General features: G+C 35.8%; 1 protein-coding gene across 1 annotated transcript in view; it reads right to left on the bottom strand.

Moving 5' to 3' along the window:
* kto (mediator complex subunit kohtalo) overlaps positions 1-25,375 on the bottom strand; it is a 693,083-nt gene that overhangs the window by 78,357 nt on the left and 589,351 nt on the right. Inside the window, exon 37 of the mRNA XM_090412482.1 lies at positions 22,006-22,144. Coding sequence (XP_090268608.1) covers positions 22,006-22,144 — 139 coding nt within the window. The remainder of the gene's footprint in view (positions 1-22,005; positions 22,145-25,375) is intronic.

Here is a 25,375-nt window from a genome sequence, read left to right as displayed (position 1 = left end):
AGAGTTGTGGTTAAGGTGTTAGTTAGGACCAAGATTCAGAATTGGGTTGACAACAGAAAAATACTCTTTGGTGGCCAGCACAGATTTGTTAAAGGAAGGTTGTGTTTTAGCAGTCTGCTTACTTTTTATAATCAAGTGACAAATGTACTGGATAAGGATGTTGCATACACAGTATTATATTTAGCTTTTACAAAAGGCCTTTAATAAATTGCTACACAAAAGCTGGTAATTAAACTGGAACGGATGAGATTGAATAGTAGATTAGTTCACTGGATTGGAGAATGGCTGTCTGATAGGTAGTGAGTTTTCCATGAAAGAGCAATATCAAAGAAGAAGAGGAAAGTTACTAGTAGCGAACCCCAAGGGTCTGTTTTGGGTCCATTGCTGTTTAATTTCTATATAAATGATATTAGGAGAGGTCTGAATGGTGATATACAGTTGTTTGCAGATGATGCAAAGTTGGGGAGCGCTATCAGGAGTAGAGAGTGCTTTGGCTTTGCAAGAGGATTTAAATACACTGACTGAATGAGTAAATGAGCGGGGATGTCAATTCAATGTTGCAAAGTGTAAGGTTTGAAATTTGGGAAGCAGAGATGCGATGTAGAGTACACAATCAGTGGAAATATCTTGAAAGAGGTAGAGCAGATGAGAGATTTGAGAGTGATTATGGACAAGGGCCAAACATTTCGGGGACCTGTTGCTAATTTAGTGAGGACAGCACAGTGGATAATGGGAATGACATGGAGAGAACTGACTTGTAGAAGTAAAGATGTTATCGTTTCCTTGTATAAGGCAATATCAGGCCACATATGGATTACTTTGCATAGAATTGGTCACCTGGTTTCCAAAAAGATGAAGATGTATTGGAAAAGGTCCACAGATGATTGACTAAGGTGGTTTCTGGTCACTGGAATGTTGAGTATGAAGACAGATTGAGAAAATGCAATTTGAAGAAATTGGTGGTTAGAAGGAGAAGAGGGGGGGGGGATATGATCAAGACATATAAGCTGTTAAGAGGTTATTACCAGATTAATGTTGGAAAGGTTTTGCACAGAATGGGTGAAGAGAGTGAGAGAACAAGAGGTCATCCCTGGAAGCTGTATAAGGAGAATGTGAACAAGGGGATGAACAGCAGGTTTTTTGCATGGAGAGTGGTGAGTGATTTGGATGCACTGCCCAAAAGTGTGGAGAGCACAGAGACAGTGAACATGTTTAAGGTGCAGTATGTTAAACTGTGTGTGTGTGTAACAATGTAGCTTCCCATGATGAGTCTTTTGACTCCATGGAGATTTTATAATAATAAAAGTTTACTAGTTCTTGCTAAGATTTACAAGGAGCCTAATCTAGATAGAAAGTATTGTCTGTGAATAGATTGCAGTTGTTGAATTTGCATTGTGACATAATATTTTAGTATATTTTTTCTGCAAGGTAAAGTACAACAAAAGTCAGTCTGTGGAGCAAAGATTAGTTTTATTTTATGGAATAATTTTGAAGAATTTTATACATTTCACTGAAAATTTATTTAATTAGAAATACTTAGATTGAATGTGTATTAATTATTGAGGTTGTTAGTAGATTTTGTAGTGAATTGTGTATAACAGTTAATAAAGGCAAAAATGACAGAACGAGGTAAACCAGATGCACGGCACAAAAATTGAGCATGATGTAGATTTTACTAAGTGGTTCGTTGTTGTGAATGTAATATGTATGCATGGGCGAGTATGACAGATGTGTTTGTTAAAAGATTAAACAAGAGAAGTGAGGGAGTGAGGAAAAGGAGTAATATATTAAAAGGAGTGATATATTAATGGATTGCAGTGATATAAATAAAAGTCAGGAACGAGAAAGGAAGAATACCAGATGAAAGGCAAAAGGCCATGATGAAAGTAAGATTAAGAATGATAGTCAGAAGAGTGAACATGAGAATATGTACCCCTCTTCATATGAAAATGAGTAAAACAGGAAAACCATGATTAATTGCGGATGAATTCCTGACTGACAAAGCAAAAGCTGACGTGACTGTGGGAACAGAATAAAGTCTGACTAGCAGAGCAATAGTGGGAACACTTGCTGGACTGTAAGAATTGAAGAAAAATGATCAAAATAAGGAATGAGATGAGACAGATACAAAATGAAATTAGACGTATGGTGGATATGAACAGAAGAGTGTAAAAGAATAAAATGAAGAAAACATGAGAAAAAGAAGTAACAGATGACTCAAGAAACAGCACTATATAGAGTCAGAGATGATGTAAATGAGCAGGAGAGTGCACAAGGTGAGACTAATGTAGCTGTGAATGGAGAGGAGAATGTGACATATGCTGCCTGGGCCAGGGAGACATGGTGTAAGAAGAGTGGATTCTGAAAACAGTAATGAATGCATATGTGTGGATGGTCAGCACAAGAATGGAACAGCCTAGAATATATGGGGTTTGAGTCGGTGTGTGAGTGAGGGGTATGTGGGTCAAAAGAATAAAATGAAGAAAACATGAAAATATTTTCATATTCTCATATGAAATGAGAAGTAACAGATGTGGAGGCGGGGGCATGAGTAGGGCTGGTTATAGACCAAGAAATGATGAATCATTATGCTTATTTATGCATTCCAGGAGTATCAGAAATACGGGAGATGAAACAGTTACATTGATTGAGTTAATGTGCCCATAAATAATTGGAATAAGTGAAACATGGTTGGACAAGAATGACATCATGATGGAAATACCAAAAGAAGGATATGATGTTTTTCATGAAGATAAAAAAGGCAAGAAGGCAGGGGGGAGCGCTGCTCATTATGGCAGGTGTGATGATGTGTGCACAACAAGGTTGAGATACAAGGGGAAAAAAGTGGCAGTGGTTCTGAAGCAGTATGGTGTGGAGGTTTGATAGAATGAGATATTTGGGTATGTTGCTCCAAGCCAGGGAATAGAAAGAGTGGAGACAAAGAAATGTATAGGCAACAACTTGGCTTAATGAGCAGGTGAAGGGTGATTTCAATTATGGCTATATCAACTGGAATGAAGAGATGTTGTCAGGGAATAAGGAGAATGAATTTCTCAAGTTCTTAATGGACAACAATCTCATGCAATACGTAAAGGTGGGCACACAAGGGTTAAGAGTCATAGATCTTGTTATATCATCAGAGGATGTGCTTGTGAATGGGGATGTCTAATCTTTCTTCTGCTGGTGAGAGTGACCATGAACTGATCACCTGAGTTGTAGCCAGTTATGTGAGAATTTCAAAAAAGGAGGGATATATGTCAAACTACTATCATGTGGAAAGAGGAGTTGAATGGGAAGGAGAGAGAGAGAGAGAGAGAGATGCTGCATGGGCATTGAACAAGAGCTATTTAATAGCAGCAATGCGTGAGTATATTACAAAGGTGAACATGCTAAACAAGGTAGGAGTAAATTGGATGATTGAATAGATTAATCGTGAAATCTGAAAGAAGAAGGCAGTGTGGAGACAACACAAGACAGATGATGATAATATCATCATCTGGCAGACTGATATCCAATGAGGTGGATATAGTTGAAGTATTCAATGATCAGTTTATCAGTGTATTTCATCCTCTTGAAGTCCGCACGGTTAGCCTAGTGGCTATGCACTTCGCAACCATATGCCTGGGGAAGGAGTATCCTAGGTTCGATTCCTGTCAACGATGTGAGGAGCTTAAGGATCTTCCTCAGCCATAGCCAAGTTAGCCGGTCCTGGACAGCAAGGTTTTCCCCCCAGTTTATCTGGGGTTTTTCATCACGCAAGCAGGTAAACTGACCCATTGAATACACATGGATACAGTCAGGAATACTTAAGATAATCCTTCCAGCCGTAGGTCTGAATTGTCAGCTATGCTGGTCCCCGAGCCTGGATAAAAATAGGGGGGATTGAGGTGGTGCGTACCCCCCCCCCCGTAAAAGGGGCTCAGGGCCATTGAATCACCATACAAAATGAAATGAATCCTCTTGAAGAAAACATTATGAGATGCTGGAGTGTAGAGAGTATGGTGGAGGAGGAACTGATAGTGAATGAGCAGGAAATATATGAGGAATTAAGTAAACTTGATGTTAATAAGGCAATGGAACTTGACAATATATCACCATGTCTTGACAGAATGCTCTATGAAATTAAGGGATGGAAGGTGAATTCCACTTTAAAAAGGGAGATAAGAATGAGGCTACAAATTGTAGACCAATCTGAATGTCTGGGGCTGGTGTTAAGGTGTTAGAGAAGTTGGCAAGGAATAGGATTCAGAAATGGATTGAAAACAGCAGTATTTTTTATGATGATCAGCATGGGTTTTAAAGGGAAAAGGTCATGTTTTAGCAATCTGCTTACTTATTATAACAAGATGACAAATTTACTCAATAAAGGAGATGCATATGCAGTGGTGTACTTGGATTTTTTAAAGGCCTGAAGATTAGACATCCCCATTCACAAGCACATCCACTGATGATATAACCAGATCTATGACTCTTAACCCTTGTGTGCTCTCCTTTACATATTGCATGAGATTGTTGTCCATTAAGAACTTAAGAAATTCATTCTCCTTATTCCCTGACAACATCTCTCTTCATTCCAGTTGATATAGCCATAACTGAAATCACCCTTCACTTGCTCATTAAGCCAAGTTGTTGCCTATACATTTCTTGCTACATGACAAGCTGGTAGCTAAACTGAAATAGATGGGATTAGATAACAGACTAGCAAGATGGATAGCTGATTGGCTGTCAGACAAGAACAACCAACAAGTTGTGTATGGAGGAGTGGTATCCCAAAAGAGGAAGGTCACTGCTGGAGTGCCACAGGGGGACCATTATTGTTTAACTTGTATGTTAATGACATTGGAACTGACTTAACTGGAGATGTGCAGCTATTTGCTAATGATGCAAAGTCAGGAAGAACTAGGGCATTCTAACCTGAACTAGAAGGTTAGAGCATATGTTGTGGGTTTGAAGGAGGATCTGAATAGACTATGTGACTGGGCAAATGAGTGGAGTTTCAGTTTAATGGTGTGAAGTACAAGTTATTGAAATTTGGTAGTAGGCAAGGTTGGGATGTAGATTATAAAGTTCATGGAGAAATTTTGAAGGAGTTGGAAGAGATGACAGATCTGGGAGTGATGGTAGACAGAGACTTGAAATTTAGGGGTCGCACTGCTAAAATTGTAACATCACGATGGATTATGGCAATGATGAAGCAGACATTGACATGCTGAAACAAAGAAGTTATGGTTCTCTTGTATATGCTTTGATCAGGCTGCATATGGACTAATGTGCACAGATTTGGTTACCTTGTTTTCAGGAGGATGAGGAAGTATTAGAGAGGGCTTAGAAAAGGTTTGCTAAATCAGAGTCAAGTGTATGGAATGTCAGATACATGTAGAGACTGAAGGAACAGAACTTACACAGCCTTGTAAATAGAAGGACATGTAAGTTGGTGAGGGATTATTACTGGATTAATGTGAAGGAGATTTTTCAGAATAGATTTTTACTCTGAAACATCTGAAATGTGAGAATTTCAGAGAACTTCCATATTTCAGAGTGAATGTGGTCTTCAGAGTTTCATTAACAGATGAGAGAAGAGATATGATAGAAATGCTGTATAAGGTATCAGCCTATACACACAGACTACTGTGCTCAGATTTGGTTACCTGGTTTTCAATTTACACATAAACATTGAAAGAAGTTCACAGATGAGTGACTAAAGCAATAACAAGGCATGAGATTGTAGATTATGGGGAGAACTAGAGAACAACCCTGGAATTAGGTTCTTTGCATGGAGAGTGATTAGTGAGTGGAATGCAATGCCTGACAGTGTGGTGAGTGCATAAACTGTAAATGGGTTTACATGGGGTTCACACGTTAATAACAATAATAAAAGATCCAGTAAAGAATAACCAAGATTACAGCTTTTCCTATGGAAATATGCACACAAGGGTACAGGGAATGTGGTCTTCAGAGTTTCAATAATAGATGAAAGAGAAGAGATATGATAGAAATGATATATAAGGCATCAGACCATACATACAGACTACTGTGCTCAGATTTGGTTCCATATATATTGAAAATATATATGGAACCATTGGAGAAAGTCCAGAGATGAGTGACTAAAGCAATATCAAGACACGAGAATGTTAATTATGGAGAAAGATTAAAGGAATGTAAACTGTAGAGCTTAGTAGACAGGTGGAAAAGTGGAAATATGATAGAGTTGCTTAAATTGTGAAGGAATTTTATTAAGGTGAGAGGGGTAGAACAAGAGGCCATCTCTGGAAGTTATTTAAAGCTGTGATGAAGGGTGGATATTTTTTTACATCAAGAACTGTGGATGAGGGAGAACCATAATGTGTTGTGAATGCTGAGAATGTTAAAGATTTCAAGGTTCAATATGATAAACTTTGATTGAGAAAAACCTTCCATGATGAGTCCTGTAAGTCTATTGCTATTAATGAACCTAGAAGAGGATAATTTGATTAACTGATAACCTCTGATAATTTATTGTATTTACCTAACAGACTCATTCCAATTGGTATCTCAGGCAATGCTCTATTTCTACTTAGGTTTTTTCTATAGGTTCTATTTCCATGAATACTTTCATACTCATGCTGGAATGTTTAAGGCCTAGAAAATATTACTTATTCCTTGATTAGATCCAATTGTGGGTTTGAATGTACCATAGATGTGCCATCCACACTGCATCCTGCAGGAAAAACTCTATTTCTAAAAAGAGATACCACCTCCATCTGATGACAAATTAACTTGCTTTCATTTGAAAAGGCCTAGAAAATATTGCTGAAACAAATAAAATGTATCAGTAATTATCCCTTATCTAATACCCATTCTACATGGTGACAAGATACTATACATCACCACTTTAGCAAAAAAAAAAGTATCTGTCTCTGTACAAAAGCAACTTGAATGCAGAATATTGTACCACACCATGGCTTTAAATTCATTTTCAAGTACTTGATATGACACCTTGTGATGGTGCATATAAGATGGTCATGAATTCAAGTGCTGTCCAAAATGATTTGTCTGTTTTATTTTTGAATCTCCATCGGTATTGGTACAGTGGTGTAATTCTCAAAGATTTTGGTAATGTTTATCTTTTTTAATCTTCATCCATTCTTATAAAAACTAAGTATAAATTAATAAATCTACAAAATTATAGACAGTAGGATAAAAAAAAGCACATAAAATATTGGATGAATCATAGGTATTATTTCTGGGAAAACTCCCATGTTATTCCTCTTAAAAACTATCAATTTTACGGCTATTTTGCCCAAATTGTCCGAACATACAAGGGGTACGTGTGGTGCGTTTTTCATTATTATTTTGTCTATCTTGTTTTGATTTTTTAGGGCATGTAGGGTGTTGTTGTTTTGTTTTATGAGGTTGGGGGTAGGGTCAATTTGGATTTTTTGGTAGGTGTGTTGGTCGTTTAAGATAGCTGTAATTTTGTTGTGGTAATCAGTTTGGGTTGTGATCATTATGTTCGGGTTCATTTTTAATGATAACAGGGCTTTTTGTAAGCTGGGAGTAATGTTGCATTTAATTATTATTTATGATGTTGTTTATTTTGTGGAATACTGTTTCTTTGTTAGGGTCATTCTCTAGTTTTGTTTGGATTTCGATAATTATGTCTTTGTTTTGTATGTATTTTAGGGATACAGTGAAGTTTAATCCTTTGTTCAGGATGGTGATTTCATCGGGTGTGAGGTTGTGATGCGATAGATTGATGATGAAATTGTTTTGTGTGGGTTGCGAGGCAGTAATATTCGAAGGGTTGGAAGCTACGCGTTTGTTATATTGGGTGTCTGTTAGGAGGGGCACTCTTAAACAAAAGCAGGCAAAATAGCCGTAAAAATAATTGGATGAATCATAATTATTTATGTAAGACATTTTGTCTTCTTACAGTGAGATTATATTATACACGCTTAGACTAGGATGATTTAAAAAAACATCTGCTCTGCTGTACCTAAAGTTATTTAAATGGTAGCACGACACTCACCCCACCTACAATAAATGCTGCAGGCATCTCTCAAGGTCATATTGTTGACAGTATTTTTATAGTGCACCTCTGAATCAAAAAATAAGAATAATCAAAGAAAGTGCATTGAATAATTTGCAATTCTAATTTACTGCATAGAATATAATTATTACCAAATATGAATTACCATCATCCAAATATACATACTTAGTAGATTATATAACCACGTAAACACATAAAAATGTAATATATAAGTAAATTGTTATTTTAAAACAAGCCAAGTGGCTTTGCATCTCGCAACCATATGCCTGGGAAAGGAGTGTCCTGGGTTCAATTCCTGTCGCTGATGTGAGGAGCTTAAGGATCTTTCTCAGCCATACCCAAGTTAGCGGGTCTTGGGCGTGGACAGTAGGGTTTTTCTCCCCAGTTTATCTGGGGTTTTTAATCCCGCAAAGCAGGCAAACTGGCCTTGAGAACTCAAGACCACTATGGACATGGGATACACCGGGGCGAAGGGCTGACCACCTTATCCTGTGAACGGTTTAGGTCCGTTGATTAATAACCCCCCTCGACACCGGAAGGGGAAAAGGAAGATGATGATGAGACAAAATGAGAATTATTTTTAATGTGGTTCAAAATATTAGAATGCTGTGAAAATAAATGCACAAAAATTACAGTCAAAGGGAAACAACATAATTAGTATTTGTTGCATCTTCCTTAGCATTTATGACCGAGCATGTTATTTACTAGCAGTTCACAGCCTTTTTTTTTTTTTTTTTAAATTAAAACATGTCCATATGGTCTGCAGACTAAAAACAAGTTTATTTTTGTCTCTTGGGGAAAATGATTGAAGACGTTTCTTCCTAATTTCCCACAAATTCTCAATGGGGTTTAAATCTGGTGAGTTTGCTGGCCAAGGAATTTTAATGATTTGCCTTTCTTTGAACCATTTAGGAGTGGTCTTGGAAGTGTGACAAGAAGCTGAATCTTGCTGAAAAAGGAAATGACCATCACATAAAGTGCTCAAGAATTTCTTGGTGCACTTTGGAATTGACTCTTTTGTACACAATACACAGCCTATCTGGACCCTCTGCAGTCATACAAGCTCATACCATAACAGAGGTTTCAAATTTCACTGAACGTTTCATGCAGTCTTTATCTAATGCTTCTTGCTTAAGATGCCAAACACATATCACTTGATGACCACAGGACACACACAAAGCATACTTTCATGGCTAAAAAGTACCCTTTTCCCATTCTCTTGAACCCACAACAGTTTTTGCTAACACCATCACATTCTTGCTACCTTTCTTGCATACGTGATTTGTGAAGTCGTCTCAACGTTGTAAATTTAGACACATTCACACCTAGTTTTTTCCATCTCCTGTGAAAATACCTTACACTTCGGAAGCGGTTTTTCTTCACGATATTCTTTAATCTCCTCTCATATCTTGATATAGATAAATAAAAGGTCATAAATAAAAGGTAATACTGTCTCAATACTCTACTCATGTTTGCTTGAGAACATTTCAATTCCTTAGCTATAAACTGTTGAGTTTGGTCATCTTTGTGTAGAGACACCATACAAAACTTATTAGCTTCTGATATGTCATTGGTTCGACCAATGTTTAACAAATAATTAACTGAAACCCAAGCGCAAACAATTCCTCACTCACGAGTCAGTTTCACAGAAATATATATGGTATTTCTATGCTCTCCTCAAAACCAATTGGAAAAATTATTCTAATTTTGTTAATATTTTCAAATAACAGTCTTCTTATAATGTGTTTACATGGTTATGTAATCTACAAATTATGTAGATTTAGATAATGCTAATTCATATATGGTAATAATTATTTTCTATGCAATAAATTAGAATCGCATACCATTCGACTCATTTTTTTTTATTACTTCAATTTTTTGATTTAGAGGTGTATAATAATAATAATTAAGAAAGACTACATCACTTTCAGCTGAAATATCAGTATTTGTCAAAAGAATTATTCACCATTATTGTTAGGGTGCGCAGCAGCTAGGTTCGCATTCCTGCACCCTGTTAGTGCCCATTAGGGGAAGCTAAAGCTGCTATCAACCAAACGCAAGTGATCGAACTAAAATGCTCCCAAATTTCTGCCCTAAAGGATCCTACTTGGGGCCAAGCCTAAACATAATATCATTTAATATTGAAGGTTTCTCCAGTGTCAAGCAAGATCTCATTGCAAATATTTGCAGAGATAATGACTGTGATGTGCTTTACCTGCAAGAATCTCACAGAGGAGATGGTGCTGCAAGACCTTACATCCATGGCATGAAACTCATCAAAGAAATATCCCACGATAAATATGGTAGTGCAATATTACAAAAGAGAACTTGATCCCATCGTCCATTGACTCAACGAACAACAGAAACATTGAGATTATTAAGATCACATTTAAAATCTCAATCACCTCAGTCTATAAACCACCAGAAGAAGCTTTTTTCTTCCCTGACATCCTCCACAATAATAATGCATACATGACTAATGTATTAGGTGACTTTAACAGCCATAGTGTTAACTGGAGTTACACAAAGTCCAACAAAGATGGAGAACTTGTTGAAAAATGGGCTGAAAACCTTTCTCTAAACCTGATACATAATTCAAAACTCCCTGTATCTTTCAACAGTGGCAGATGGAAGTGAGGCTATAACCCTAACCTCATATTTGTTAGCTCAAAAGTATCCAACATCTGTGTTAAAAAGGTTTTAAATCCGATTCCACATACTCAACATAGACCTATAATGCTTCAATTCAACCCAGCAATTATGCCTAACACAGTCCCTTACAGACGACGATGTAATTTCCAAAAAGCTAATTGGAAGGGTTTCATGGAAGATCTTGACAGCTCCGTAGAACAAGTCCCTCCAAACCCTCAAGAGCATCCTGAATTCATAAAAATACTGAGGAAAATCTCCACCAAACACATCCCCGAGGATGCAGCACAAACTACAACCTAGGCCTTTCCAGTGACATACAAGCCCAGTATGCTGATTACTTACAACTTTACAACACCAACCCCTTCTCAGAGAGACTATCCAAGCAGGAGAAAAATTATGCTCAGAGATGGCAGAGGAAAGGCGTTCCTCATGGAAAAAATAGAAGCCCTTGATATGACCCATAGTAGCAGAAAGGCATGGAACTTTATCAATAGAATTAGGAAGGATTTCACTAAGCCATATGAGCATCCGCAGGTAACAGCTAATCAAATTGCTCACCAGCTGCTGCTGAGTAGAAAATTAACTAAAAGCACACAAAAAATAAGATACTTAGAACCCCAAGTGAGGAACAAAATATGATTAACTCAGATTTCACCATCACTGAACTCAACACTGCCATAAACCTATTAAAACCTAGAAAATCTGTAAGCCTTGATGATGTCTGTAATGAACAGATTAAACATTTTGGAACCAGGACTAAAGAGTGGTTATTAAACCTATACAACACTTGCCTCAGAACCCTAAGGATACAAACAATTTGGAGGCATGCCAAAGTGGTGGCCTTTCTGAAACCAGGGAAAACTTCAACAGAAGCAAAAAATTACAGACCTATATCACTGCTCAGCAATCTCTTTAAACTCTATAAACGACTAATTTTGAATAGGCTACAACCCCTAATCTAACCCCATCTTATTGCTGAGCAGGCTGGCTTTAGACCAGGCAAATCTTTGTAGACCTAACTGCAGCATATGATACCATAAACCATCTCACACTCAGAAATAAAATATACAGAATAACTAGAGACTATCGCCTTGTCCTCCTAATCCAATCACTCTTGGAAAACAGATGCTTTTATGTGGACCTTGAGGGTAGGAAGAGCCGCTGGCACCTCCAAAAAAAATGGCCTCCCCCAGGGAAGTGTGTTATCACCATTACTTTTCAACATCTACATAAATGATCTCCCCCATCTTTCCAGAAACTAGAAATTTTATCTATGCTGATGACCTTGCCATAGCTACTCAGTCAAAAAATTTCAAGTCCACTGAAACTACTCTATCACTTGTCTTAAATAGTCTAACCACATACTATACCAGCAATCAACTAAAACCAAACCTTGAAAAACCAGACTGGCCTTTTCCACCTTAACAATAAGGAAGCCAACAGGAAGCTACCGATTTCTAGGGAAGGCTCTAATATAGAACATTCCTGGAACCCAATCTGCCTCGGTGTGACTCTCGATTGCACCCTCTCATATAAAACCCACACAGAAAAAACAAAGGCAAAAGTGAATGCAAAAAACAACATACTAAGAAAGCTTACCTCCTCCAAATGGGGTGCAGACCCCTAGCACAATGAGATCTTCTGCCTTTGCCCTTTGCTATTCTTCTGCTGAAGATGCGTGCCCAGTATGGTCCAGATCCTGCCATGCTGAAAAACTTGATCCAGCATTGAATGAAAGCTGCCACTTAATTACAGGATGCCTGAAACCAACATCACTAAAAGACCTGTATACTTTGGCTGGTATTGCACCCCTTCAATTCAAAGATCTGAATTCTCAGCTGATAAAAGAAGCAGCATATGAATGATGAACACCATCCACTATTCGGCCAGACTGTAGTGCCCCAAAGACTAAGATCCCAGCATACTTCCTGGCAACTGTTGAACCACCTAAAACCCTACCAGAGACAAGACTTCAACAATGGCTTGCACTATATCCTGAAAATAATACTGGTATTCCAACAGCTGAACATCTTCCACGTGGTGCCCACTTGAACTGGAATACTTGGAAAAGCCTCAACAGACTTCGAATGACAGGACGCTGCAAACAAAACCTCACCAAATGGGACTACCTCACTGGTCCAGACAATTGACAGTGTGGGACAACCCAGTCCATGGAACACCTTCTTTCTTGTCTCTTTCTTCCATTGCCTTGCACAAAAGAGGACCTTATATCCTGCACAGAAAGAGCAGTTGATTGTGCAAGATACTGGAGGAACATCTGACCACATTTATTGTATATAAGTTATGTATAGTTTCCTTTTTTTTCATATTTAATTATTATTCCCTGTATAATTCACCTACCAAATCTAAGCTGATCTCATTGTAATGTATCCTAATTTGTTGTAAATCATGTTGTACCAGTACTTACTACTGTACTACTTGTGTTTGGATAAGAAATAAATAAAAACTATTATTGTTTTGGGTGATTTTTTCTCCCTTTTAAATATCACTTGCCCACAGAGATTGCAAAATGTATCAACACAACAATGCTGTGGGTAGGCAAAGGATCATGGGATAGGGAGAACAAAAAAGGGAATCTCCTGATGTGTCAGAGACCTTGGGGAAAATGGTATGGAGAATCCTGTTCCAAAGAGGAGAAAGATGAAATAAAAGTGAAGAATGAAAAGTTGGTTGAATATGTTTAATGCAGAATTGTGTACAGATGTGAATAATGGCTGTTTATGTTTTTACATGTTTAGAGGAAAGCAGAGGAATTGTTTGACTAGTTCAGTGTGAAGCAGTATCCATGAAAATGCCTAATGTGGAAACAGAGTGACTATGGGAAACCTATGAGAGAGAGAGAGAGGGATCTATTAAACAGATTCTCAAACGTGTGGAAAATACCAAATTGACAACTTTCATCTGTTCGCCTAAGAACAAACTCTCTTCTTTATCACATACAGGAGTTTATGAAGTACCCTGTTCTTGTGACTGGGCTTACTATGGACAGTCAAGAAGAACTGTTGACATCTGCTTTAGTGAACATAAAAAATACATCCGGACTATTGTTACGGCAAGTCAGGTCTAGCAGACCATTCTTCGGATACCACTTCACATAGGATCAATTGGACGAAAACAAAAGTGCTACACAGAAATCATTATAAGTCAGAGAGATTGTTTTTGGAATCATGAGAAACTTTAAAATACTCCAAACCTCAACAAGTATGGCTGTATAAATTTACCAAAAATCTGGAAGACAGTTATTTTAAGATCTTATTAATATTTGTTTTCTCTCTTTTCGAACATAACTAATTAGGACTTTAGTTCCTTGTTGTCCATTACAATTTTTTTTTAAAACTAGTCCCACTGTTATACCAAATTGTTGTCTCACGTACTGTGACAAACTGATTTTGTGCGCTGAAGATGCTGGATATAATAACAGCAAAATATCCGCAGATAAGTTAATAAATATTATTTTCTTATTATTCTGTATTGTCATCAATACTGTAAAAATAAACAACATTAAACAGATTGTTCCCTTCTGGATAATATTAAGCATTTTAGGGAGTTTTCTAATGCAGTGCCTAAAATTGGAAAGCAATATTCTAAAGATGTGTAGATTTAGGATATTAGTGTAGTGCTAGAAGTTGTATAAATAAGGAGTAACTTGAAAAGAAGCGGAGAGTACGTTTTCTGGAGGCTATAGATATGATATGTTCATGCAATGAAAGGACAGACATGTAAGTCAGCCAAAGAATCTCACCTTACTGCTGAATATCATCAAAAATAATGAGGGGTATAATGAGATATTTCTCATGAGAAATAAGACAGAACCGTGTTTTGGGAGAGTTCAGGTTTACAAGATTATCCTCACTCCACTGGAGAATGACAAAAAAGAACATTAAGACATTGGTTTTAAAAGACCGTGATGCTTGATTATTCAAGTATTGCAAGGTTTGTCAAAGAAAAAAGAGGAGAGGAATGTATTGTTATCTGCAAAAATATAAATAGGATTTGTGGTCAGTGAGATGCTTATTAAACTGTCCACTTTGGCTATAGATGTTTGTGAATGACTTTAAGCAGAAGATAAATTTCAGTGCCTGGTGAGCTACCATTACCCTGTTTATTGGAGGCCTAAAGGGGGTCTAAAAGTGCTTTTTATTAACCTTGCTTTGTGTTGAATAAGGTTAATCAATCATAGTATTAATGTAAGATAGGTTTATGACCCTTGTGTGTAGATTCATAAATAAGGGGAGGGATCTGCATTATCTTCGGTGTTGTTACCACAATACAATCAGGATGTGAGGTGCAATATAATTTGGATTTGGTTTTTCTGAGGGACACTGCAAGGTGAAGTGAATGCTGAATATTTATCTTGGAGTGTTTTTGCACACTTGTTGGAAATAAAAAGCTTGAATAGTGGTTGGGGATTTTGTAAGGGGTGGAGAATGAAAGCTGTCATTCAAAACAAGAATTATTTCGGTTATTTAATTGGATTAGGAGAGTAAAAATGGTAATCTGAGCATGGAAAAGAGGTAAGAAAATTATAGAGGTCATCACATTTGTTTATCGACATGGTGGCAAAAAACACAAGGCTGAAGAGAAGAAATCATGCTTGCAGTATATATGAAAAGTGAACCAGTTAAGACGGTCCATCATGCTGAAGAGAAGGGAAAGCCAACCTGAATTGCAAACATTAAAATCTCCAAGGAAGACAGGTTTTGATATTTGGATAATTAACCTGTAGAAAAATCAATCATAAGGAGATAATAATCAAACTGATTGGAGTGGTTAATGAAATTAGAAGAGCACTAAATACAAATGAAATCAAAGTGTGACAAGGAAATTTTGAGAAAGAGCAAATTATAAAGATATTCTAGCTTTAGCAATCTCTAGCAGGAAATACTGGACTGGACAAATGCACACATACTCTCCTTCTTAGTGGAAGGAGTCATGACCTTCAAATGAATCGTTATTATCATCATCTTCACCAAATTCCTGATATGTACAGGATATGATAGTACTACATGCAAACTTACATCATTATTAACTTCCCACCTACAATTTTCCTCCAAAATCTGTTACCTGTCAAGACACCAACATTATCAGATCTTATATTTCTATCTTCTAAGGCACTTTTTACTGTATCAATCTGCCTATAACTTGGTCTTCCTCTGGGTCTTTTTCCTGTCAACCTGGCAAAGAACAATTGCTAATCTTTCCTCTCCCATTCTGTTTAAGTGAACATACCATCTGAGATTATCTCTGCTAATGCATTCATGGATGCTGACATTGTCAAGTTTCATGCCTCTAATCTTTCTCAGGACTCTCATATCTGCGGTCTCTAGTCTTTGGTCTAGTGTTTTACTTCTGATCCAGCTCTCAGATCCATAAGTTAAAATTGGTTTGAACACTGTCTTGTATACAGCTAATTTAGTGTTTTGATTAATTTCTCTCTTATTCCATATAAATTTATTCAGTTAACTTCCTACCATAGCAGCTTTGTTGATCATGTTGTCTATTTCCATATTTAATTTACCATCTTCATTAAAAATCATAATCCTAAGTAGCTGAAATGTTTTACTTGTACTATAGGTTCTCTATTCACGATGCAGTTGACATTTTTAATGCTTCTGCCTATTTTCATTGTCCTTGTTTTTTTAATGCTGACCTTCATACCATATCTATTACAACAGATATTCCATTTAGTCAGGTAATCTTGCAGACTTCTAGCAGATTTATTTAGAAGTATAACTTCATCTGCCTAAAGCAAAGAGCTGACATTAATATCTCCAATTTTGATATCTGGTTTAATACCACTTTCCTTCATAATGTGATCCATACAGACAATGAATAACAGAGGGGATTATGTACATCTTTGTCTGACACCAGAATTAACATTAAACCATCTTCATGTACTTCCAACAATTCTAACAGCTGCTTACAACTCAAATAAAGACTAAGTATTGCTTGATGTAATGCCCCATTAACATGATATTGTAGTGTTTTGAATAGCTTTTCTCTTGGCATGCTGTTATACACTTTTTCCAGATCTCGTCGTCATCATCATCATCATCAAATTCCTGCCATGTACCCTCAAGGGGTGTACAGGATATGACAGTACTACATGAAAAAATTACATCATTACTAACTTCCTATCTACAATTTTCCTCCAAATCAGTCTGTTACTTGTCAAGACTCCAACATTATCAGATCTTATATTTCTATCGTCTAAGGCACTTTGTACCATATCAATCCACCTATATCTTGGTCTTCCTCTGGGTCGTTTTCCTGCCAACCTGGCAGAGAACACTTGTTTTGCTAATCTTTCCTCTCCCATTCTATTTAAGTGACCATACCATCTGAGATTAGCTCTGCTAACGCATTCTTGGATGCTGACAATGTCAAGTTCTTTCCTAATATCCTCATTTTTAATATGATATTGCCATTGATGCCATCTGTTCACGCCTCTAATCTTTCTCAGGACTCTCATATCTGCGGTCTCTAGTCTTTGGTCAAGTGTTTTACTTCTGACCCAGCTCTCAGATCCATAAGTTAAAATTGGTTTGAATAGAGTCTTCTATACAGCTAATTTAGTGTTCCGACTAATTTCTTTCTTATTCCATATGAATTTATTCAACTGACTTCCCACGATACCAGCTTTGCTGATTCTGTTGTCTATTTCTAAATTTAGTTTACCATCTTCAGTAAAAATTGTGCCTGTTTTGTTTATGTTTTACTTGTAATGAAATGTTTTACTTGTTCCACAGGTTCTCCATTCACAACACAGTTGACATTTTCAACGATTATGCCTATTTTCATTGTCTTTGTCTTTTTATTGCTGACCTTCATACCATATATATTACAACAGCTATTCAATTTAGTCAGAGAATCTTGCAGACTTGTAGCGGATTTATTTAGAAGTATAACATCATCTGCATAAAGCAAAGAGCTGACATTAACATCTCCAATTTTGATATCAGGTTTAATACCACATTCCTTCATAATGTGATCCATATAGATAATGAATAACAGAGGGGATAATGTACATCCTTGTCTCACACCAGATTTAACATTAAACCATCTTCCTGTACTTCCTTCAATTCTAACTGCTGACTCACAACTCAAATAAAGACTAAGTATTGCTTGATATAATGCCCCATTGACACCATATAACTGCAGCGTATTGAATAGCTTCTCTCTTGGCACCTTGTCATATGCCTTTTCCAAATCGACAAAACTTAAATACAGATCTTTGTTATATTCCCATGCTTTCTCGACTATTTGTCGTAAAGTAAAGATCTGATCCTGACAGCCTCTATTTGACCTAAATCCAGCTTGTTCTTCACCAAGCTTTTCTTCCACAATTCTTCTCAACCGTTTCTCAAGTATACTTGCATAGATCTTGCCAGGAACACTCAGTAGGGAAATACCTCTGTAATTCTCACATTCAGTTTTATTTCCCTTTTTATATATGGGTACTATGAGAGCTCTACTCCAATCATCGGGAATTCGTCCCTCTGTCCAGGCTTTCTGAACTATGCAGTGCAGCCACTGTAAGACTCTTATACCACCATACTTCAGCATTTCTGGTCGAATATCATCTACTTCTGCTGCCTTTCCACATTTCAAGCATTTGATGGCTTTTTCTACTTCAAGTATGGATATGTATTCCTGACTGCATGCCTGGTCAGTGTTTTTTATCACTGTACTGTCAACACTGCTTGTTTCATTTAGCAGATTTTCAAAGTAATTACTCCATACTTCAAGAATATCTTTTTCTCCTGTTTTCATTTCACCTTTATCATCTCTAATTCCTTTTACAGCACTCTTTCCTCCATTCCTAAGCTTCTTCAACAATCTCCAGAATATTTTGCCACTTTCTTGATATTTATTTTCTATATTCTTGCCAAAGTCCTCCCATGACTTTTGTTTAGCTAGTTTTACACACTGTTTAGCTTTCTTACATTTGTCTCTGTATTCTGTAAGAGTAAAAGCTGACTTATTTGCCAGGAACTTTTGATATGCTTTCTTCTTTTCCTTCACTGCCTCTTTAACTTCCTGTGTCCACCAGGGAGTTCTGATTTTTTTATCCTTGCACACAACCTCACCACATGCCTCTCTGGCAGAATCAATCAATGTTTCCTTCAGAGTTTGCCACTGAATCTCCAAGGTTTGATTCCTGTTCTCAAACTCTTTCATTTTCTTTTCAATAATATTTCTGTATTTTAGTCTACAGTTCACATCTGAGAGCTGCTCAACTTTTATTCTCTTTAAAACTTTCTTACATGTTATTCTTTTCAATATGAAATTCAATTTTATCCTGCTCAAGACTAAATAGTGATCACTTCCAATTTCAAATCCTCTGTACACTCTGGTGTCCTGCAACAGGGAGAAAACATCACTATCAACAATAACATAGTCAATGAGACTTTTCTTATTCCTAGCCTCTTCTCTCCATGTGAATTTGTGCACATTTTTATGTTGGAACATGGTGTTAGTAATAACCAGTCCATGTCCTGCGCAGAAATCCAACAGATATTTGCCATTATTATTAGCTTTGCTCTTTTCTCCAAATTTTCCCAAAATATTTTTGTATGTCTCACAATCATTTCATACTCTACTATTTAGATTCCCAACAAGGACCAACTTTTCCTTTTTCATTGTGTCAGTTGCTTTTTCTAAAGCCTCAAAAAATTCCTCCACTTCTACCTTAGTAGAACCTTCTGTGGGACCATAGGCACAAATAAGTCTCATTGTCCAGTTCCCCATTCTCATATTTGCCCACATTACTCTACTTGAGACTGACTGCCATTCAAGAAGATTAGCCTCGTATTTTGTGTTGAATACTATGGCTACTCCTTCTTTTCCTTGATTTTCCAGATCTACAAAAATTAAACATAAGTCTTTGTTATATTCCTATGATTTCTCAACTATTTGTCATAAAGTAAAAATCTGATACTAAGAGCCTCTATTTGACCTGAATACAACTTGTTCTTCACCAAGCTTCCCTTCCCCAACCCTTCTCAACTGTCTATCAAATATACTTGCATAAATTTTACCAGGAATACTCGGTGGAGAAATATCTCTGTAATTCTCACATTCAGTTTTATTTCCCTTTTTATATATGGGTACTATGAGAGCTCTACTCCAATCATCTGGAATTCGTCCCTTTGTCCAGGCCTTCTGAACTAAGCAGTGCAGCCATTGTAAGACTTGTCTACCTCCTTACTTAAGCATTTCTGTCGAATATCGTCTACTCCCACTGCCTTTCCACATTTCAGGCTTTTGATAGCTTTTTCTACTTCATGTATGGACATGTATTCCTGATTGCAGCATGGTCAGTGTTTCTTTTACCACTGTGCTGTTACTGATTGTTTCATTTAGCAGTTTTCAAAGTAATTACTCCATACAACAAGGATATCTTTTTCTTCAGTTTTCATGTCACCTGTATCATCTATAATTCATTTTGGAGCCTCCATTTCATCTTTCCTCCATTTCTGAGCTTTTTGATATTTATTTTCTATGTTCTTACCAAAGTCTTCCCATGACTTTTAGCTAGTTTTGCACGGTGTTTAGCTTTCTTACATTTGTCTCTGTATTCTCTAAGAGCACATGCAGACTTATTTGCCAGAAACGTTTGATATGCTTTTTTCGTTTACTTCACTGTCTCTTTAACTTCCTGTGTCCACCACGGAGTTCTAATTTTTCTATCCTTACAGACAACCTCACCACATGCCTCTCTGGCTGAATCAATCAATGTTTTCTTCAGGGCTTGCCAATGAATCTCCAAGGTTTGATTTCTGTTCTCAAACTCTTTCATTTTTTTTTTGAATAATGTTTGTGTATTTTAGTCTACAGTTCACATCTGAGAGGTGCTCAACTTTTATTCTCTTTAAAACTCTTACATGTTCTTCTTTTCAATATGAAATTCAATTTTATCCTGCTCAAGACTAAATGGTGATCACTTCCAATTTCAAATCCTCTGTACACTCTGGTGTGCTGCACCAGGGATAAAACATCACTATCAATAATAACATAGTCAATGATACTTTTTTTTTATTCCTTGCCTCTTTTCTCCCTGTGAATGTGCACATTTTAATGTTGGAATATGGTATTAGTAATAACCAGTCCATGTCCTGAGCAGAAATCCAGCAGGTATTTGCCATTTTTCTCCAAATTTTCACAAAATATTTTTGTATGTCTGACAATCATTTCCTACTGTGCTATTTAGATCCCCAACAAGGACCAACTTTTCCTTTGTCATGGTGTCAGTTGCTTTGTCTAAAGCCTCAAAAAAATTCCTCCACTTCTACCTTAGTAGAACCTTCTGTGGGACCATAGGCACGAATAAATCTCATTGTCCAGTCCCCCATTCTGATATTTGCCAACATCACTCGACTTGATATTGCCTGCCAATCAAGAAGATTAACCTCATATTTAGTGTTGAATACTATGGCTACTGTTACTTTTCCTTGATTGTCATTGCCTGAATATAACATTTATTAGTATTTATTAGTCAGAAGGATCTCACCAGATTTTGTCTTTTTTGTTTCAGTCATCATATTATACCAATCTGGTACTTATCCAATTCCTCATCTAGCTCCATTTCTTTGCCATTCAGGTTTCATATGTTGATAGTATTGATCTTGAATTCTGGTGATGTTAAGATGGGATGTGTTTTAAGATTTGTTCCAGTAGCTGAATTTTCGCTGTTTGCCCTGGTTCCCTGGCGAAAACAGTGGGGCCTTGTTTAAATGGACGCCGAACCAGCTGGCATGAAATTCTGTGATGTAGCACCATCATTTTATATTTTGGTTTAAGCAATAAGAATACATTTTGGTTGACTAAATCACAAATTGCTAGCCCATTCTTGTATCCAGGTAGATACTTAACTAGATGCACCACGAGAAGGTGAGGATTGGACATTAGGTCACAAGCCCTGGTCGGTTCTCTGCATTCCTTTAAAGGCTATGTGGAAGTCTGCTCTCAGTTATAGAGCTTTGACAAATGAAGGTTCATGATATAATTTTAGTATATAATCATAAGCATTTTTTTGTAATAGGGTCATAAATTATTTTAAAAAATTTGTAATTAATAAAGTAACGTTCATAACTAATTAAAAATAAATGACATTAAAAAAATTAAATAAATAAGAAAAATTTTTATTTTGTGTTCTGCATACAATAATATAAATTACTCCTTAGCAGGGATAGTTTTTCAGTTTAAAATAGGTTAAGACTTGCCTTTTGCAGAGAATAAAAAAAATACTGCAATTTTGTTTCTGTCTATAATAAAGCTACAAATCACAATAATATATTCACCTGTTGGTAATGGCTGTTGTGGGGCATAGTACTGAGGCTGCTGTACGGGTGGCTGTTGTCCATACCATCCTTGTGGAGTAGCTTGAGAATACATTAACTGATCAGGAAATCCAAGTCCTGGCCGAACAGCATGAGCTTGCTATCAATGATAATTTTAAAATTTTGTTACAACAGATAAGTTTACTCAAGAGAAGGGGGGGTGGGATGGGGGGAAGGACTTCTCTGAACTACTATAGTCAGCTTACTATCAAACTTTCTAGGTAATTCTGGGCAACTAACAGGAAATATTTTATGCCAAGAACACACATAAAACTTCTTACAAATTATGATTTTATTTAATTAGACAAATCAAAGATATTTCAGCTTGATTTAAATGGCTATTTTAGAGAGTAAGTTTACATCAAAATCTTCAAAATCACAAAACACAGAATTGGAAGTTTGCTAATAAGCTGATTGTATATCACATTTTGATTATTTATTATTAGCTATTATTCATGACTTATTTGCACTAGCAAAGAAGTACCATTATGCAGATAAACAGTAGAAAAGCAGGATGGGTAAATTAAAATTATCTTGAAACATATTTATACACCAAAATGCTGTCATGTTCATCATTAAACCTGATTTTAACTGAAAACTGATAAGGTATTAACTTTTATTGCAAATGCCAATAATAACACATTGTTAGAACAATGACTTCGAAGAACACAAATATTAATAACTAATCAATAATGACAGTTGCTAATTACTTGTTAACAACTTGACTCTCGTTATGATGACAGCCTGTATCATCCAGCAAAAAGTCATACAAGTTCTGTGAGATATCACTAGCCACAAGGTCATGTTTTCTATGTTTTTTTTCCTCAACCCTCTCCCTGCTGCTGTCTGTTACACCACTAGCATTTTGCAGAATTTAGTAATAAACAATTATTTGCTAATACATGTTTTGACAATTTCCAGTACCCTAAAAATTAGGGTATTGGAAATTTTATGAATAATATAGCACATTTATTCCCTGAGAAGAGGTTCTCAGCCATTCCCCCCCCCCTTAATGGTAATGATTACCAAATGAGAAACTAGATCAGTGTGTAATAATATATCCCAAATTAATCTTTAAAGATGTACAAATGAAAAATAAATACTTCATTTAAAATGTAAAACTCTTCATTTAAATTTTAATGTCTGTCACAGACATTGAAACTTTTGCAAGAGTGGATGAATGAGAGCACAACTTGATGGCAGAATGTTCTATGCATGTGCTGACCAGCTAAGCATAATTTACCTAAATAATAGCATATAATGGCAAAGACATTATTAAGCTATATGATAATGATCAATTGCTATGTAACTTTATCTCATACTGATCTAAATCAGTTTTGAATTCTGATATTTTCAGAATAATATTTCAAAGGCAAACTGTATGCATTTCAGCTTCTACATCTGAGAAGGCAACAGCCAAATTAAAAATGCATATTTCAGGACTATTTATACTGTTTAATAATGGAATTCTGCAGATCATGTGTTGTGTTTACCATGAATTATTACTGCTTCAACAATAAAGAGAATGGCTACCAGAAATCACATTAAAGTTAGCTGCAATAACAAACTGCTGTACATCATATTTGCAATTAATACATTTTGAAAAGTCAAATGCAGGGAGTGATATATAGCCTCCTGAAGATACTGTTAGCCAAAGCGGCAGCAAAACATGCGAGAAATTAAGAATAAATGAATAGAAAGGCTTATGTGTTGGCAGTTCATGTTAATTTATTTAATGGTATTAATTTACAACACAAAATAATAAGAAAATATTATTTATTTAACTTATATCCAGCACCTTCAGAACACAAAAACGATTTGTCACAGCACATGAACAGCAACAATTTGGTTAATAGTGGGAATAGTTTAAAAAAATTGAAATAGACAACAAAAGAAACTAAAGTCCCATTTGGCACCATCAATTGTTGGATAAAGAGAGCGAGAGAGAGAAAAAAAAAAAAGCAAGTATTAATTTGATCTTTAAAATTACTGTCACCCAGATTTTTAGTAAATTGATAAATCTAGTATATATAAATAATGTATACAACTTAAAACCTGGTATTTATTATTCAAGTAAATCTACTCGTAGCAAATTGAATACAAATGTGTATCTTCAATTTAGCTATTACAATGTTAATCCCTTGAAAAAAGTCTCAGAAGTAGAAAATAAAATTTTAATAAATTAAATAACACTGTGATAATACTAGAATATCACTTTTGTAAATTTCACAGATCAGAGGAAGAAACTTAAGCTATAATAAAATGTCTCATGGCTTTAGCTGATTTGGCAATAATTCTAAACAACCAGAAAACTAATATGATTCCAGTAAGTATTTCTCTGTCTCATATGATCCTAGTAAAATCACTTTAAACCTTAATTTGCCCTGAAATGCATTAATTTCACAGAAATTATAAGTTCAAGAAAAATATTTGAACTGTATTTAAGTCTTTAATGTTTGATCTGTCTGTATTTCAATAAATTTAACAGCATGTATGCTTTAATCACTCAAATGACAACGGGAGATATTTCCATCGACCAAACCATGGATGCAAAGCATACCATTACAACTGCAACACCATTGAGATTATGCGGATATAAAGTGTTCAATGACTGATATATTCATCCATCATGGCTAGCTGGATATTAAATAAAATACAACTTAAGAAATAGTCACTGAGATACCAAAGATATGTTCCATTTTATCTTTGCATTATTCTTAAAGTGCTAGAAATAATAACTATCTTAGATCCTTTTAAGTAGATTCATTAATCATAAGTCTAAAGTGTAATGTTTAATATAGAATCTATGAGATAAAATCATAACTGTTAACTATTAATGAGTCTCCATTTGCACTAATTTATAAGCTGTTTAATACTATATATAAGAAAAACATTCAATATGACAGAAAAAACTATTATCTGAAGTTTCTAAATGCAATTCTGTGCATGTAAAATCAAACTAAAGCCATAGCAACAAAGAATGTGAAGAGATTCATTTTCTGTTTTTAGAAATAATTTAAATCAACCATGATTCAGACTGATGTCGATATTTTATACAGTTCTACATAATATGATCCATTTCATCTTTTATTAAACTGAATCATATTTTATCAGCTTTTGTCCTCCCTTCCCTAAATTACAGATATCATCGCAGATATGATGATATCATCATATTTGTGATATGTACCCTATACACCAGCAAATACTTTTAACCATTTGAGCAATATATATATATATGCATTCATCATATTTCAACTGCTGGAGTAGAGCCATAAATTTACATCAACTTGAATTTTTGCAGGAGGTGCTGCTATTTCTTAGCAACCTTCCC

Source organism: Typopeltis vanoorti, chromosome 22 (assembly GCF_054136105.1).
Source record: "Typopeltis vanoorti isolate ZY-2024b chromosome 22, IOZ_Tvanoo_1.0, whole genome shotgun sequence".
NCBI classification, from domain to species: Eukaryota; Metazoa; Arthropoda; class Arachnida; order Uropygi; family Thelyphonidae; genus Typopeltis; species Typopeltis vanoorti.
The sequence above is the reverse complement of the archived record's forward strand: the minus strand, read 5'-3'. Positions and strand labels throughout refer to the sequence as shown.